The 18,792-nt window shown below is 50.0% G+C and overlaps 1 protein-coding gene across 1 annotated transcript in view; it reads right to left on the reverse strand.

The window, feature by feature from the left end:
- The window catches only part of BFSP2 (beaded filament structural protein 2), a 106,762-nt gene extending 88,969 nt beyond the window's left edge, over nucleotides 1–17,793 (reverse strand). Inside the window, exon 1 of the mRNA XM_004716000.2 lies at nucleotides 17,284–17,793. Within this exon, the coding sequence (XP_004716057.2) occupies nucleotides 17,284–17,793 (510 nt within the window). The remainder of the gene's footprint in view (nucleotides 1–17,283) is intronic.
- Nucleotides 17,794–18,792: the final 999 nt, after the last annotated feature.

An 18,792-nucleotide genomic window follows, 5' to 3' on the forward strand; every position in this document is an offset into this window, starting at 1 on the left:
CTTCAGGGGCAGATGCCGGCTCCCTGAGGTCAGCTGAAGGAGGGGTTTGGTCCTGCAGCCAGTCTAGCAGGGGAACCCAGAAAAGTGTCTCCAAGAGAAACCATCTGCTTTAAACATTAGCCAGACCCAGGCCCTGCACAGCCAGCAGCCAGTGAGAGTGGCAAGGAAAACCTCTCCTGACCTCTGGCATTGCCGTTCCTCTTGCTTAGACTTTGGCTGGGTAAGAAACAGGGGCAAACAAGTGGAGGTGACAGGAGAGAGAGAGAGAGAGAGAGAGAGAGAGAGAGAGAGAGAGAGAAATTGAGCTTACCCCTCCCCTTGGGTGGGGGTGAGCTGACTCTGACCTTGGAGGGGGAGGAAATGAAATTGACATGCTGAATAATTGACAAACCATTCTATTGAGGGCCCTGGGTGTTGCAAATCATCTGTGCTTTGGTAGCCAAAAGGTTGGCGGCTCGAATCCACCCAGTGGGTGGCACTTTGGCAAACCTGCCTGATGCTCTATGGCTGTAAGATTGCAGCTACTGCAAGCCCCGTGGGTAAGGTGCCCAGATTTAAAGCGGGACACCATTGACGGGCGTGGGTGTGGGTGTTCTTGAATAAAAACTTGGTCTATATGGACCAAATAGACGGTTCCCTAGCTTGTCGTGCGTTCTTTCCAAAAATCGGGACTTTTTTAAAACTCCAAAAAGCGGGACGTCTGGTCACCTTACCGGGGGCACAGTCCTGGCCTGACACGCGCGGGATACCATGAGTCAGAGGGATGGATGGAGACAGTCTACTGGCGGAATCCAGGTGGTCTTTTGTGACTTTGAGTGACTGTGGAGTTTTGAGTTGCCTACGGTGATCAGACAAGCCAGAAGCACCTCCACAGTTTCACCTTGGGCTGAGAGGGCAGTATCTACCTCTCACTGGGAAGGGTGGAAGCGGGTGTGGGAGAGAAAAACCACCACTGTGTTTAAAACTTGCATTTGTCCGGTTCAGCGTACCGCCGATGCCCACCGTCAGCACCCATGCCCAGCACTGCTACTGGCTACCAGCAGGCCCTCAGCAGGGTTGGCCAAGACCTGGATTCAGGACTCAGTATCCAGTCTCAGCCTCCAGGTCCCGGGTCCTCGTCTAGGGCGCCTGGTGCACAGTGGAGCTGCGACAGCATGCGATGGATGAACAGAATAGAGCAGAATTCGGGACCAGGCCCACGCCACCAACCCTGACCCACCACGCTGTCGAGGCAGCGGGGAGGAAGGAGGCAAGGCCACGCATGCCAAGGGATTTTACCAAACGCAGAAGCAGAGAGTCACTGCTGACGTCGGACACTGATGATGACACCCAAACGGAGGAGCCTAGACTAATCGCTGGCTCTGACAAAGCACCCCCCCACCCCGCCTTTTTTTTTTTTAAAATTGTTATTCGTCTTTCGTTTCTGGAAGACCCTGTGAGGCAGGTGGAATTATCTCCCTCTGCCCTCAGGTGGGAGAGATGATTGACAAGCCAACTAGTCGGTGAGCTGAGAGTAGAACTCACAACCTGGACTCCAAACCCAGGCTCTGACCTAAAACGCACAGGGAATGCAAGATGCAAAGCCGAGGGCGGAAACAGGAGCGAGGAGGCACCTGCTTGCTGCACAATGCACGAGGAGTCTGGGGCCGAGGGAGAGGCCATCCTGAGGGCAGTGGGCGCTGCTGCGGAAAGCGACAGGAGCGCAGCCGTGCCAGGGTGGCGTTGACTGTGCGGCTGGCCTCTTGGCTCAGGGCAGCCTCAGCAGCGAGGGGCGATTATAGGAATTTACGACGTGACACTCTTAAAGGTGTACAGCTGGGTGGCCAGGTGGGCAGGCAGTGCCCAGAGAAGCCCGCAGGCGGCGCCCCTTGCCAACAGAATGCGTTTGGAGGCGACACTGGGGAGAGGCCGCCTTCGCAGAGGGCAGTCGCTGGCCATTCTGATTTGGCCCGGAGAAATTGGAGTGGGGGGGGGGGTCACCCAGGGGGCTAACTCGTGGGAATATCCCCCCCCCCCACGAACCTCCTCTCACACCAGACCATACAGAACCCTTAATGAGCTTTATTACCAATTATAATTAGAATAGTATGTTGTCATAGCTGCCCGTTGCTTCAATATAAGTAACATTTCTCAGATACTAACAGTAGAATGCTTTTGGAAAAACATTCTACTTGAATTACATCATCGGTAACTGAACATATGCCGTTTCTGGACTTTTCTCTAAATACCACTCTGTTGCAAAAGCAACGTTCCCTGTCATGGGATTCACACCTACCAATGGCCACCCCATGTAGTGAGAACACCTGGGAGGGGAGGCTAAACCAGGCAGACAACGTGTGCAGAAGAAGCCACGTGACTCAAAGGCCATTGCCACCACTCCCTCCTTTCTACCCCTTTATTGCTTCCACACCTCCTATGGGCCTCCAGGGCGTCCTGGTGGCACAGCGGGTGACATGGTGGACTGCTAACCTCAAGGTCAGCAGTTCAAAATCACCAGCCACGCCTCGGGACAAAGATGAGGCTTTCTACTCCTGTAAAGATTTCCAGTCTCAGAAAACCCGAGGGGCAGTTCTAGTCTGTTCTATAGCATCATTGTAGGGTTGGAACCAACTTGATGGAAGTGAGTTTGGCTTCTTTCTTTCTTTTGGTTGGTGCCTGCCACTGTGCTGGGCATCGGCTTCAGGAATGGTCCAGCTACCCACCTGCTCGTGAAGATTCTTGGGTAGCACCAGGCTCTGCACGAGCGATTAGAACATGACGGCAGTGTGTCAGAGAAGAGGGGGAGAGGTTTGAGTGCATCCAGCACTCAGCTAGGCTGGTAGCCGTCCAGGTTGGAAATTTCAGCTGCTTGTTGGTTTAATTTAATCTAGGGTTTTTCTCATCTTGAAGGAGGTGGGAGCTTTGAACTCTCTCAGTAAACCCTTCTAGAGCCAACTTCTGCCTTCCCAGCCAGTTGGCCAGAGCTGGGATATATTTGGCAGGCATGGGAGTTAATGAAACGATGGCTTTGCCAGTGTAGGAGCATGGGCCACCTGACCCTTGGCATGAAGGAGGTGGCCCATGTGCACTAACGGCACCAGCTTGAGCCCTCCAACCAGCCTGCCCAGGCTCTTTGGAGGCTGCCTCCTCTCTTTAGACGTCGTCCTCTGCTGAAGGAACACGAGGAGCAGGGACAGGGAGGTCTATAGTGCAAGGCGTGGCCATTCGGAGAACTCTGCCTTCTTATTTTACAGGGGAGAGACCTCAAGGGACAGGGACTTTCCTCAGGACACTCACCCAGTTAGCAGCTTAAGTGAAGACAGGTGTCAACTGGGCCGGGCCTCTTCATGTCCACTGAGGGGGTTATCAAACGGCCACTCCACGTGCTGGAACCACGGAAAAGAAAGGTGGCCTCTTCCTGTGTGTTTGCAGGGAGATGTCAGCGTGGTCCAAACTTTTCATTTAAAGGGGAGGCTCAGAGACGGGAAGTAACTTGTCCAAGATCACACAGCAACTTTGTGGTATTTATTGTGTTTCTACTTTGTGACCCTGGGTGGTCCCAATGGTTTATGTGTTTGGCCACGAAGTTAGGGTTTGGAGATATGAGTCTACCCAGAGATGTCCTGGGATAATGGTTTTGAAACATCAGATTGAAAACCCTGCGGCGGGCACACACGTCTACTCTGATGTGCAGGGGTTGCTCTGTGTCAGAATCAATGTGAAGGGCTCTGGCTCTTGCGCTGTGTGAACAGTCCTTGTCTGGGCGCTGTGCACCACACTGTAGTTTCTGAACCCTCAGAGGGGGCATTTGCCCTGACCAGATTTAGGGCCTGTTTTCAAGTGCAAAAGAAAGTGAAACGGAAATGGGTTAGATGCAGGAATAATGGAATTTCTGGGACCTCTTAAAATGCCTTTGAAAGAAGTAGGACAGAATGTTTAAGTCAGGATTATCATGTGAAAATAACGGCTCCCTTTAATCAACAGATTACTTTGCTGGCACTCCCATTTGTTCATGAGATAGTTTTGTGTGACCGTGGCTGGGTCAGGGTTCTCAGTGGGTTGACAGTTGAGACCTCATAAAATCTCCCATGATGTGACCTAACACCATGAGCAACTCCATAGGCTGCTGTCAGCAGCCCAGCAGTTGTAAAGAGATTAGGAGGCAGTGCACCCTTCTAACAACCTCAGGCCACAGCCCTGACACACTGAAAGGAAATATCCTTGGGGGCGCAGCCTGCTTTCCATATACGTGAATCCCATGGCCACACTTGCTTGATTTTTCCTGAGTCTGAATCTTGCATCTGACCCATGGACTTCTGGTTCTTTGGACTTGAGCCGGCAGCCTGCCATCGGACCTGCCAATCTTGGGTTCACTCACCTCTCTAGTCACGAGGTGGCAATGCTAACCCTGGATATATATATATATATGCCCTTGCAGCCCTCTGCCTGTGGTGTTCTGGATGACCTTGGGTGCATCATTCCTTGAAGCTACACCAGACAGGAGAAGCCTCCATCCTAACATCTGACCCTTGGATGTGGAACAGAGGCAGACAAGCACAAGAAACTCCATTTGTGTCAGCTGCGAAGTAGCTTGCCTGTTCCTCCCTCCCATCTCAGAAAGTTGACTGCTAGTTGACCTGCTCGTTCTCCCTCCCCTTATGGGAAAGTCTCTGCTGGTGTTTAATTTTAGCATGTACTCCCACGTTCCCAGGTTCAGGACACTACAATTCGTTTTGACTATTCTTCAATAATTGTTTGCTCTGATTCAATATTATTCTCTTGGATGTTGTAATCTGAATAGTGTAGTTAATCTTGTCATGATAACCAGGATGCTACAATATAATCTTGCTATGGTAACCAGGATGTTATGATCCATTTTGGTATTGTTTGTTTTATGATAAGAAATGCACCTTGTAATGCATGTTTACTCTTCTTGACGTTACAGTTAATCCATTAATTTTGCTTTCTGCTTCTGTTCATGCTTGCTTGAACCCTAGACAGGTCATAAATGGGTTTTTCGGCCTTAAAGATGGACTGAAATGTGGACTCGGGACTGCAATCAAAGAATTGCTTTTAGATTCTAGCAGTCCAGTTGAAACCAATAAAAGACTCTTCTAAGTGATCAGGACATTTCAGTGCGTGTCTTTTGTTCAAATCCGCAACAGAACCAGATTTGATTTGCCTGCTTCTACAACTGTGTGAGCCGTTTTCTTGGTATAAATCTATCTATCGCTCTATCTATCTATCTATCTATCTATCTATCTATCTATCTATCTATCTATCTATCTATCTATCTCTGCCTAACATAATTCACTTTTGTATGTGCCGGGCACCATCCCACACACTACAGAAAGAGCAGAGAACAGAAGAGGCTAAGTTCTTGTCTTTGTGAAGCTTATTTTCTGGTTCACATGCACAATTCCCCAGTCCTCATAACACTGAAGTAGGAATTATGTCCCCTAACTTACTGATAAGGAATTGGAGCCCTGGTGGTACAACAGAAAGTGGTTAACTACTAACCGAAAGGTTGGAGGTTCAAACTTACCAAGTGGGTTCATGGGAGAAGACCTAGCAACCTGCTCAGGTAAAGATTACAGCCTATTGCTTCCAAACAAGCAGATATTTAAGTGAGGTGTCAGTGCAGCCCACAGGGAAGAAGCACATGGACATCAGTGACTGAAGGATTGTAAATCATAAAATCCAAAGCCGAAGGAGGGATCAGTATCAGAATCTGGTTTGCAGAAGGCTATGGAAGACAGTGGGAGTCCAAGATACATTTGTGAGATCTACACAGGAAATAAGCCTCCGGCAATTTCTCTCTATCCCTAATGGACGGATGGGAAGACACTGGTTACCAAACAGAGAGCATTGGAGAGATGACGATAGGAGATCAATATGATAAACCTGATTTGAATGGTTCAAACCTTGTCACATGTCACTCTGATACACCCTGGGCCTGTCTGGTTTCCAGCGCTCTCTCTCTCTTTCATAGTGGGGTTGATCTCAGATGTATTTTGTCATTGTGGGTAACCTTCTTGAATTTTTGTTATATGTTCTTCAGTTTCAGTACATGAAACCCAGGATTGAAGAGCCTATAGAGACAATTGGAATAAGGGTTCTTGGGGGGCAACGGAGGTGAGGTGAGGGGGAAAGGGGAGCTGATGTCCAGGAGTTCAAGAAGGAAATGTTTGAAACTGATTGTGGTAGCAATTACACAATACTGCTTGATGTGATTGAACTATGGAATGTCATGACATCTGTAGTATCTCCCAATAAAATGGTTTTGGGAAAAAAATGGAAAGGAATTGGGAATATCTCTATCTATCATCTATCTGTCTATCTATCTATCTATCTATCTATCTATCTATCTATCTATCTATCTATCTATCTATCTATCTATCTATCATCTATCTATCATCTATCTCCTAAGATGCTTTGTCCTGTGAAAACTGATTGTTGTGCTCCCAACAGTAAAGGGGTATTCAAAATGTTGGTGGGAAAATTATATTACCATTTAATTCCATGTTTCCCCACATACTTGTGAAGGTTCTTCAAATGAAGAAGGTGACTCTTGAGGGCTTCAGAGCCAGGCCAGAGCCTCCCTCTGGTAAGGGCAAAGTCGGGCCTGGAGCTTGGCTCTACCTGAGCCCACTGCCCTGCTCCCACCCTTCATTCCTGTTTAGCTTCTTTACAGGTCAGGGATTCACTCCCCAGGCAGCCTCCCAACTTGTGGCAGGGGCAGGAGGTGGACAGGCAGGAACATGGGTGACATGTCCCCCTCGACATTTGTGGGACACCCTGTGGGTCTTGATCAAGGCCCAGCCCAGCCCAAGGCTCCACGGCCCCCAGAGCCCTGCATCATTGTATGTGAGGACCCCACGTGGCCAGCTCTCTTACCCCTGTGGCGCAGGCAGCAAGGAGGAAGAGAGGGGAGAGAGTAAAACCACGGCCCCAACAGTGGGGAGCTGAGAGCTGGGCCATAGAATTCTCCACCACACACAAACGTTCTTTCTCCTCATGTGAGGAAACCACGGTCATTCCAGGATCGTGGTGGGAAGAGTCAGAGATGAGGCCGCCTGCCATGGTGTCGGAACACAGAGGGAGAGACACTGTGCAAACACACAAGCCAAGCATCCTCGCTTCAACTAACGCCTGAGCAGAGCGACCCCCTCCTTTCTCCTCAGTGCACTCCTTTCTTCCCTTCTTGTGGAGAAGATGGATTGGGATACTGAGCCATCAAATTGAGCCCTGTTGGCATAGTGGGCTACGCACTGGGTTGCTCACTCCAAAGGTCAGCAGTTCGAAACCACTAGCCCCTTCAAGGGAGAAAGAAGACACTCTCTCCTCCCATCAGGGGTCCTGGTCTTGGAAAACCACAGCGGAAGTTCTTTGTCCCACGGGGGCAGCGGGGGCGCTACGAGCTAGAATCTACTCGATGGCAGTGAGGTTGTTTGTTTGCTTATTTTGCTGACAGCCTACAAATGCAGAACCCGTGCTTTCTCAAGCCTTCCCTCAACACAAGCGCAAATCTCTGAGCAAGCCCTTCCTGACTCCTTGGCTTCTCCCGGAGTGTTTCTTCCACGCCGCAGCAAGCTGAGACATTGCTGTCCATCTTGGTCTGGGGCGGAGGGCTTCAGCAGGCACATGCCCCGCCCTGACTAGGGCCACAGGAGAGTGCCACTGGGGGTCCCCCTCTACTGAGCTCTCAGCTCATCAAGCAGCCCCTGGCCCAGGTGGTGAGGGCATGACCTCCCTACTGGGGGGCAGAAGCCTTGGGAAAGTCCTGGTGTGGCCTGTCCACTGGGGCCTCTTTCCACTCTGCCCGGTGGTCCCCTCCCACTTGCAGTGACTTGGGGGGCACTGGGGTGGGGTGGGGTGGGGCACACACCATTGGGAGTCACTGAATTAATTCTACTCAGATAAAGACATTTAATCTCAAAGGCTGACTGCTCAGCACACTTTTTTTTTGGAAGATCAATATCACTGAAAAAGAAAAGTCAACATCTCAGGGTGGTGGGGTGGGTGGGGTGGGTGTCATTTCCTGGAAGGTCCACTATTCAAGCACCCCCCACTACCTCCCTCCTCCCCCCAGCTGTTCTGCCCAAGGCCCTGTTCCCAAAGTTAGACCTGGGAGTGGGGCACCGTCCTCCAGGGCCTGGCATGCCAATGGGCCAACAGCCTGGGTCAAACTCCCATGGAGAGGGTACCTTCGCTGTCAGGTGCTGCCCACCTGACTCTGACTCACAATGACCCCATGTGGGAGGGTAGACCTGCCCTCAGGCACGAGGCAGTACATTCTATAGAAGCGGACCACCGACCTTCCTCCATCGGAGGCGCTAGTGAGTCGGGTTTGCGGACCCTCAAGTTAGCAGGGGAGGCCCAACCACTGTGTGGCCCGGGATCTTCCTTTATCAGGTAGTGGGGGGTGCTTGAATAGTGGACCTTCCAGGAAATGACACCCACCCCACCCACCCCAGGAGGATTGTGGTGATGGTCTTGGTCGTAATTCACTGCCATTGAATCGATTCCCACTCACAGCCACCCCATAGCACACAGTGGAACTGAGGGCCCCTTTGGGTTTCTGAGGCTGCAAATCTGTCGGGGAGCAGAAATCCTCATCTTTCTCCCTCAGAGCGATGGGGTGGGACCACCAGCCCTCGTGTTAGCAGGCGGACGCTTAGCTGAGAGCGCTGCGAGGGCTCCCTGCACTGGGATATAAGTGAGGGACTCATTTCCTTGGTTCCCAGCGTCTCTGTGAGTATCTTCCAGGGCTTGGGAGGACCAAATCGGACGGGGCATAAAAGTTCTCATTCATATTTGCAATCCAGGCAACACGGAGGCCTGGTGGTGTGGTGGCTACACGGTGAGCTGCGGATCTAGGTCGGGGAAGAACCCGCAGCTCCTCCCTCGGAGGAAGATGAGGCTCCCACACCGTCACTCAGTCCCTAGACAGGGCAGCTCTGGGTCAGAAGTGCCTTCCTGGTAGTGGGTTTGCAAAAGTTGAAGGCTGAGGTGGGGGCTATGCAAACAGCTAACAAGCGCCTGGCTGCTGAGCTAAAGATCAGAGGTTCACGTCCTGTAGGAGTTGCCTTAAGGGGGAAGGCCAGGTGATCGACTTCTCAGAAAATAGGCCCCATGGAGCCCAGCGCTGCCCCAACCCACAGGGCCATGGGCAATTGGGATGGTCTGAAAGGTGGCCAGCAACAGGCCTCCAGGAATGGGACTAATGGATGAATGAGTGGGTGGGAATGAATATAGGTGCCATTTATAGCTGGGAGGGTGCTTGGAAGGGCTCTGGGTCACGGGATGAGGAGGAGGGGTGGGGAGGGCTGAGAGAGCAGGGCCGAGGGCAGGTGTTGGGGTAGGCTGGGTGAGCGCCGGTGAGTAGCATTCCTGCAGAGGGCTTTACCCAGAGCCTGCTGGGAGGGCCTTTCTGCTCTCAGCTCATTTCTGGCTGCACACAGTATGTTCCCCTTAAGATTTATGCAGGCGAAGCTTCACCTGCCCCTGGAATAAATAATAAATGAAAATTACAAGTTGTTTTCCAATAGCTGGGCAGTTTCATCATGGAGTTTTCCGCTCCCGTGCGCTGCCTTTCACTACCTGCTGATAACAGCTGAAACGCCTTCTCGTTCCTGCTGAATAATGCGGTTGTGGTAGTCAGCTCCACTAACTCGTTTCCCGCCAGATCCACGAGCCTTTCTGTGCTTTTCCTCAGCCAGACGGCGAGCTCCTGGGTTTCATTTGCCTAAATTGAGACCTCGACTTCGGGAATCAGCACACACTCTCTGGGGAGAGGCCGGGGGCCCTGGATAAACATTCTGCTGGGTCCAGCCATTCTTCCAATGAAGAGTCACTACGTTCGTCCTCAGCACTCGGCACCAGGTGCTGGAATCAGCTTTACTCCCACTCTTCTGGAGAGCAGTAGCCATGGTAAGATCTTGCGGATTCCTCTTGCAGTTGCTTTGTGCCAACCAGTCAGCCCAACTCCGTGTTGGCCGTCTGGGACAGATGAGAACTCTCCCATAAATGTTCTCGGCTATCTTCTTTGTGGGAATCGTTCATGCTTCTTTTCCTTTGTGGAGTTGCTGGTGGGTTCAGTCCATGAACCTTTCCTCTTGCAGATGAACTTGACTGTTGTGCCACCAGGGGCTCCTGTATCCCTCTGACACATGAGACTTTAATTTTGTCGGACTTTTGTATGAGAGGCCTTCTCCTCTCTCCCTGGGACATGCCAATAGCAAGGTTGTCTTGCTTCCATGGAATCTACATGACACGGGTCAAGCTCCCTGACTGAGCTCCTTGTCATGAGCCACTGGCAGCAGTTTCATTTATTGTCTCCTCTTTTTCTTCAAGTAAAACGTTGTAGCAGCACAAAAGACTATGAGTCCCACCTTCCCGACACGATCGCTGAAGACAAAATGGGTGCATAAGCAAATGTAGTGAAAAAAGCTGATGGTGCCTGGCTATTAGAAGATATAGCATCTGGGGTCTTAAAAGGGTTGAAGCTAAACAAGTGGCCATCTAGCAGGGAATCAACAAAGCTCACAGGGAAAAAGCTCACCCACCTGTGTGATCACAAGGTGTTGACAGGATCAGGTATCAGGCATCAGAAGACCCAAAACAAACAATCATGTTGATGTGAACAAGGTGGGTTAGGAGTAGAGACTCAAAGCCCATCTGTAGACAATTAGACATCCCCTCACAGAGGGGTCACAAGGCAGGGATGAGCCAGCCAGGGTGCAGTACAGCACCGACGAAACACAATAGTCCTCTAGTTCAGCAGTTCTCAACCTGTCGGTTGCAACCCCTTTGGAGGTTGAATGACCCTTTCACAGAGGTTGCCTGATTCATAACAGTGGCAAAACTACAGTTATGAAGTAGCAATGAAAATAATTTTCTGGTTGGGGGGTCATCACAACATGAGGAACTATATTAATGGGTCGTGGCATTAGGAAGGTTGAGAACCACTGCTATAGTTCTTTAATGCTCCCTGTCCTCCCTCCCCTCATGACCCCAGTTTTGCCTTACAAATCTGGCTAGACTGGAGCATGTACACTGGTACAGAGAAGAGCTCTTGACACATGGAATCCAGGACAGATAGCCCCCTCAGGAACAATAATGGGAGTAGCGATACCATGAGGGTAGGAGTAAGATGGGAGATGGGGGAGAAATAGGGAACCAATCACAATGATTGATGCATAACCTCCCCAAGGGGGATGAACCACAGAAATATGGGTGAAAGGAGACAGCAGATTGTGTAAGATATGAAAAAAAATAATTTATAATTTATCAAGGGTTTATAAGGGTGAGAGAGTGGGGGAGGGAGGGAAAGAAGAGGAACTGATACCAGGGCTCAAATGAAAAGACAATGTTTTGAAAATGATGGCAACCGATGTACAAATGGGCTTGATACAATGGATGTATGGATTGTTATAAGAGCTGTAAGGCCCCCCCAATAATATATATATGACTACAAGCCCCCCAAAAGCCTCGTTGTTCTCACATCTCTAGCACCCAAGTCCCCTCCCCCCTCATGCATACTTCCAGAAAGTCTACCCTCCCAACTTCTTCTTTTTAAAAAATTGTGGTAAAATATATGTTACAGCAAGTTTGATATTTTAACCATTCTCAAATGTACACTTCATTGGCCTTATTGTGTAACCACCATCACTATGTGTCTCCAAAAATCTTTTAATACCCCAAATAGAAGAGCCTCCTTTTCCAATTATCTGTACAGTCCCTGGTAACCACTCACCTCCTCTCTGGTTTTTGCCTTCATCCTCACTAGAGGCAGTAGGAGAGCACAGACAGGGATTTGCAGCTCAGCCTTTTACTCAATGACGTGCCGTGGCACTTGTTGCACATCACTATGTCCCGAGCTCCCTTGTTCTTTTCTTACCGTAGTAAAGGCCTCTGAGGCGTGCTGCTTAGCTCTAGCAGACATTTAGGTTGTTTCCTGTCACTCACGTCTGCTCTGAGACTTCAGAGAAGCTCTCTTGCAACAGAGGATGGAGAGGTAAGAACAGGAGGAGAAAATGGAACGTCTGGCAAATTGGCTCCATACAAAACTGCCTCCTTTGCGATGAGACCAGGAGATATGGATGGTGCTCAGCTACATCACTGAGCATTTTGATGGGAGATTTCATTGAAGCCCGGTGCTAAGCTCCTCTCTGACCCTGTGACTTAATTTTTATGCAGCCCTTGGTGATTTAGTCCATGTGCTACAGACTACTGAGACTTTAGATGCTGTTCTTTCGAGGTGTACAGCATCCTTCATAGAACGTACCAGAAGGGCTCAATGTGGAAACCCCACTTAGTGAAGTGGGCTTTACCTCAAACCCACCTGTAGCCATTGGACTTAAGGCTGAAACTCCCTAGTGTGAGAAAAAGTAGATGAAGGTGCCCAATTAATGGTGGCCTGGAACCACCATATGCTTACTATTTTAATGCCCTCCTGGTTTCATGAGGACATGTATTAATCTGGTAGGCGTGGCTCTGCTGTTGTGAATGAATATTATTGGAAGATTTGCCCTATCACCAACCCCATTGTTTGTGTAAACAGTGTCTAGTCACTTGTATTAGGGTGAATATAGCTGCCCTATATTCATGGCATTTTCTTTTCTCAACGGGGTTTTAAATTCTATACCCCTGGCTAAACTAATGACACTAGCAATGGATAGTGGTTATCCATTGGGCTGCTAACTTCAAGGTCAGCAGTTCAAAACCACCAGCCAGTTCTGCAGGAGAAGGATGAGATTTTCTAACTCCTGTGAAGATTTACAGGCTCATAGACTCACAGGGGCACTCTTACCCTGCCCTGTAGGGTCACTGTGAATCAGCATTGACTTGATAGCAGTGGAAGTGATGCCCCAGGGGGACGAGTGACAGTGTTCTCTACCATAAAATGACAATGACACCTCTAAGGTGAACCAGAGACACATATAGATGCATGAATGGATTTTGGGCTTCCACTTCATTCTAATCCCAATCAGAGAACAATTCATTTTTACGATATGGCCCTGCCAGATACAGGTGCTAGATGCAAAATGTGGTGAAGAAATTAGATGGTGCCCAGCTATCAGAAAGAATAGTGTGGTGGGGTCTTAGAGGTTTGTTTTCAAACAAGCAACCATCTAAGTGAGGCATCAAGTCCACATGGAAGAAGCACACCAGCCTGTGTGATCCAAGGACTGTAAATAACATAATCCAGATTTAAAGGAGGGAACGGTATCAGAGCTTAAATTGTGAACACCTGGTCTGCAGAAGGCTATGGATGACAGTGTAAGCCCAAAATCCATTTGCAAAGTCTACATATGAATTAAGCCTCTGGTGAATCCCCTCTGATCATAGTTGAGAGATGTGAATAGCCCTGTTCTCAGACAGAGAGCCTTACAAATTTGATTATGGCAGATGTAGTTAGGTCCAAATGCAGTATCTTATCATTGATCTGCCTTTAGATAAATTTTTAAACTGCTTCAGTTTTTTAAAAAAATGAAGGGGAAATATGTGTGGATTAAACCTCAGGTGATTCCCCTCTGACCACACACCAGCGATGTGAATAGCCTTGCTATCAGGCAGAATGCTTTGGGAAATGCATTGTTGCAGATGCGGTTAGGGTAGAATTTAGCACCTTATTCCCTGATCTCCATTATGATCCATTTAAATTTGTTCTAGTTTTTATTTTTTTCTGCTTTCTTTTAAATTCAGGTTTTTATGTTGTTCTTGCTAGTTTTTTTTAAAAACGTGTTATGAAATCAAGAATAGGTAAATCTATATAGGTAAGTCTATAGAGATAGAAACTGGATTGATGATTCCTTGGGCTTGGCAGGGGAAGTTGGAGGGAAATGGGGAGCCAATAATGATGAGTACAAGAATGAAAAAAAAGTTCTAAAACTGATTATGATAATAATTGTACACCTCTTCTTGATGTGATTAAACCATTGACTTATATGCTATATGAATCCATATGCTGATAAAAATGTTTGAAACAAAGATTTATTGTAGGATCTTGATCAAAAGGGAGAGAATACACAACAGATTTTTAATTCTCCTGATATCTATGCTTTCTGAATCTAGATGAACACCCCAAAACTATTGACCTGGGAGAAGGGTTAAAGTCTGAATTGAAAGCATTCTCGAAAGTTGTCTGACACCAAACAGTAGTTCAGCTTGACTAGTGAGGGATATTCGTATTGGCTGTTGTGATTTTTAAAGAATTTTCTCTTTGGGGATCAAACTGATAACAGAAAATTGAAAGATTAGAGGTCGGTGGTTCAAATCCCTCGGTGGCTCTCTGGAAGAAAGGGCCTAACCGTCTGCTCCTGTCAAGATTTTACCCTGATGGGGAAGTTCTCTGCCCTCCAGCATCACTAGGAACTGGCATTGACTGGTCAGCACACAGCAATGACCACAACAGGCAACAAGCAGGAGGGAGGCATCGTGTGTCTCTATCGACGTGCTAGCCCAGTGGCTCTCAACCTTCCTCATGCCGTGACCTTTCATACAGTTCCTCATGTGGTGGGGACCCCCCCAACCATAAAACTATTTTTGTTGCTACTTCATAACTGTCATTTTGCTACTGTTATGAATCGGGAGACCCCTGTGAAAGAGTTGCTCAACCCCCAAAGGGGTCGCGACCCACAGGTTGAGAACTGCTGTGCTAGATGATCCACGGTAGCATCATGCCCCTTTACAGATGAGAACATGCAGGCCCGGGCCGCCCCACTAGCGAGATGGAGCCAGAGCAGGTCAGTCAGTATCTGCTGACAATGGAGAATGTTTTATGCCCATATCGGGAAACTGGACTTTCTCATGAAACATCTATGTGGTATCTGGGTACATGAAACTGCCTGGCAGATGCTGAAATTCCAGAACATGTGGCTTTGTGAGGCACAGATATCTGACACCAGGACTGTTGGGGAGCATGCTGGGCTGGACAGGATTTAGGGCCCTGCCTCTCCCTGACGGCCCAGAGCGCTGAGGAGAAGGCCCGAGAGGACGCCCTGCAGATCACTGGCTTGAGCTGTCAGCCTGGCTCTGACAGGAAAGGACCCAGCAGCAGCCTGGGATGAAACCGGAGGCACATCCCATTTGAAATGTGCGCATCTGCTCGGCAAGGTCTGCCCCACATACAAAGGCACAGTGACCTCCTCTTGGGGGCTGCATGCTGGGCCCTCAGGGCAAGAGGGCAGAGCTGGCAGCTCCTGATGGGGTTAGAGATTGGCTTAGCTCAGGGGGACCCCAAGGCCAGTAAGTGGAGGGGGGGAAAATCCACCACCTGCAGAGAGCCGGGATGCACTGTGCAATGCTGACTGCAATCCTAGGCCAGGTAGACAATGAGCTTGGCGCTCGATGGAGTCACCAGGAAAGCAGGGAAAGCAGGTTGGAAAGGCAACCTCTTTGTCTGGCTCTGACCAACACGGTAGCCACCAGGCACAGGTGACTACTTCAATGGAAGGTAATGACATTTAAATAAGGAACAAACCCAAGTGCTCATTTGCATTAGCTGGTGTTTGGTCAGTACAAGGTCAGTGAACACGAGAAAGCCTGTAAATGAGATGGATTGACACAGTGGCTGCAACACTGGCCTCCCACACAGCAGAGGACGGAGCCAGAGCAGGCAGGGCTTCACTCGGTTGGGCAGGGTCACCGTGAGTCCAAGCCAACTCATCTAAGGACATTCCAAATGCTCAAAGCCACAAGTGGCTAGTGGCTTCCAGACAGGACGATGAAGAGAGAGGACATTTGAAAGACTGCAGGAATTTCCATTTGAATGCAACCCATTGTTGTGGAATTCCCAAGGGTTTCAGAGTAGACCTGTACCCCAGAGGGTTTTTAGACTTATGGAGGAGACGCCCCAGTGGCGCAGCAGTTAAGCACTTGGCTGCTAAGCAAAAACTCCATGGTTCAAACCCACTTTCTGTTCCAGGAGAAAGATGGAGGGTTTGGCTCCCCTAAAGATTACAGCCTTTGGAAGAAGCACACCAGCCCACTGCGCTCCAAGGATTGTAAACAATGAAATCCAAATCCAAGAAGGGAAAGGCATCAGAGCTTAAGTTACGAGCACTCACTTTGCAGAAGACTATGGATGACAGTGGAAGCCCAAATCCCATTTGCAGGGTCCCTACATGGGTGAAGCCTCCGATGAATCTCCTCTCACTACAGTCCAGGGTTAGCAATAGCTATGTTATCAGACAGACAGCATTGTAAGTGGATTGTGGCAGGTGCAGTTAGGTTAAAATGTAATAACTCATCGTTTGAGCTGTTGTCTTAGCTTTTATCTCCGCTTACTTTTCAATTGAGGTTTTTCTCTGTTTTGTCATTGTAGTTGGGTTTGGTTTTGTTTGCTTCTTGTTTGTGTTTTGTATACTTTTCTGTATATAAAATCCCGAATAGGTAAACCTACAGAGACTGTGACTGGGCTAGTGGTTTGTTAATAGTACGATTGAAGCTCGGCCCTCCAGAGTAGCCTGAGTTGGAATAGAGGCAATGGGTTAATCGTCCAGCAAAAGACCACCGGACCTTGTGTCCTTAGCACTGACGGGCAGATTCAAACTGCTGATCTGTCAGCTAGAAGTCAGGGGAACCACAATTGTCTCAGTAATGTGCTCATTATTTTGATTACATATCAAAACGATAACATCTTAGGTAGAGTCGTTGAATAAAGTATCCGATTAAAATTAATTTCACCTGTTAATTTTACTTTTTTAAACTGTGGGTAATGGAAACTTGGGGATTCTCTCTGCGGCTCATAGAACAGTTCCATCAGATAACAGTGTTACAGGTGGATATGCCCCCTGGTCAATATTTCCACCCTTTTTAATCTCTCATCAGTTTTGCAGGATTGCATTTGTAATAGTTCACACAGGCAACTCAGGGGATAGGGACCAGGGTGAGTTTGGAAGATGGTAACTGCCGGGTTCAAATGGCAGCTCCCTCGCCCATTTTGGCCCTGGGATCTGAGGTTTGCTACTTAACTTCTTGGACTCTCAGGTTTCTCAGTGGACAAACACAGTCAGTCCGTGAAAGTCCCACGGCACATGTGGTTTGTGAACGTTCCAGGAGGGGGAGCCAGGGCAGGAGCTCGTGTGGACCTGGCCATGGCGCCGATAAGCCTCTGGACAGGGCAGCCACTCTGGCTGTTACTGTCCCAATGGCCATTCAGTCATACGTTCAGCAGGAGAATGTGGTGGGCTCCCCACTCCCCTACCCCAGCCCTCAGCCTCCCTGATAAGGACCAGCAGGCAGCCTTCAGCATCCCCTGCCGACCCTCTGCAAAGGCGCCATGGCCCAGGCACTCACCTGCTGGCAGCTGCTGGCCCAAGTGGCCTTGAGGGGGCCCCAGCCTCCCGAAGCCTTGGCTTTGCTTCCCAGGAGCTCCCGCAGTTGCGTTTCCAGATCCCGATTGACCCGCTCCAGGGTGTGCACCTTGGCTATGTATTCCACCAGGCAGGCGCCCAGGTCCTTGGCAGCACCGTGGGACCCCTCCAGGTCTGGGACAGGTGCAGTGGCCCAGCCTGAGCTCCGCAGGCCCTGCAGGAAGATACTGCTGATGCCCAGGGCCCGGCAGGTCACTCGGGCACCCTGGCTGCCTGTGAGCCCAATAGGCATTGTCCCTACATAGGCCACGGGTGACCGGGCCAGTCTGCCCCAGGGATTGGCCCTGGAGCCTGGAGAGCTCTCCCAGGGAGACGAAGGTTGAGTCCCCCTGAAGGCCATCCGGCACCTCTGGAGGGACATGCTGGAGCTGGCACTGGGGGGTGCGTCCACCACCACTTGCCTCTCGCTCTTCACCCCTTCTGCCTCTGCCATGCCTGGAGGGTTTACAGAGGCCAATAGATTTGGGGTTCCAGCCCCAGTGTCCTGTGGCTTGGTCACAAGCCTCTCTGGAAGCTTCCCTATCCTCAGGCTGCTTTGTTTGCTGCTTCCACGAGTTTCCCTCATTCACTGGGCTGAAAGAGAAACAAGCCCGGCCAGGCTGTGCACAGACAGGCCCTCATGCATTCTCTGCAGGGTCACGGGTTGGCCTCTCAGATTATTCAGCTGGTGTGGGTGGGAACGCTGCCACCTCGGCTTCATCTGGGCTTATGAAGCTGGGTCAGGTGTGTTCATAGGCTCTGTTTCCCTAAAAGAGAGAAAGCCAGGTCTCAGGCAGCCCCCTTGTACAGATGAGTAAACTGAGGTGCAGGGGCCTCAGCTCATAAGGAGAGTAACCGAGCCTGAACTCCATCCAGGTATCCAGGCTTCGTCACCATGCCTGCTTGTGTGGGTGGTCTTGTGTGCCTGCACAGCAGCACAGGGAATGGAGGGTGGAAATGGATGTGGACCAGTGAGGGGCGGCAGCTCCAAACTCCAGGGGGGACAAACCCAGCCTGCTGCCTCTTTCACCCGCTGGACTCCTGGCAGCAGCAGCAGGCCCCTGCCTGGCTTCTTTCTTCTCGTCTCGTGGTCTTACTTCTGTGCTCTAAGCCCGCTTCCTGGGGGAGGGTGGGCAGGCTGGTCTTGGAGTGCATCTTTCAGAGATGTGAGGTATGCTCAGAGAGGGCCTGCTGTGGTAGAGGGTCCATTCCAGCTGGATGGGATCCAGGTCTGCTGGGCATTAGCTGCTTGGTCTTTGCCAAGCTGCTGCAGCCCTGGCCCTGAGTGTCCATACTGCGCTGGGCTGGTTCTAAGGTGCTACCTAAGGGGCCTCGAGCGAATTCTGGTCCTACACATGTTGGGTCCTGGGTGCGCTAGACACCTTCCACAGGCCTGCCCCTCATCTTCTGGAAAACAGCAGGTGTGAGGCTCCCCAGGCAGCTCTCTAAGAGC

Source organism: Echinops telfairi, unplaced genomic scaffold (assembly GCF_000313985.2).
Source record: "Echinops telfairi isolate 266 unplaced genomic scaffold, ASM31398v2 ScPeMD7_7422;HRSCAF=8460, whole genome shotgun sequence".
Classification (NCBI taxonomy): domain Eukaryota; kingdom Metazoa; phylum Chordata; class Mammalia; order Afrosoricida; family Tenrecidae; genus Echinops; species Echinops telfairi.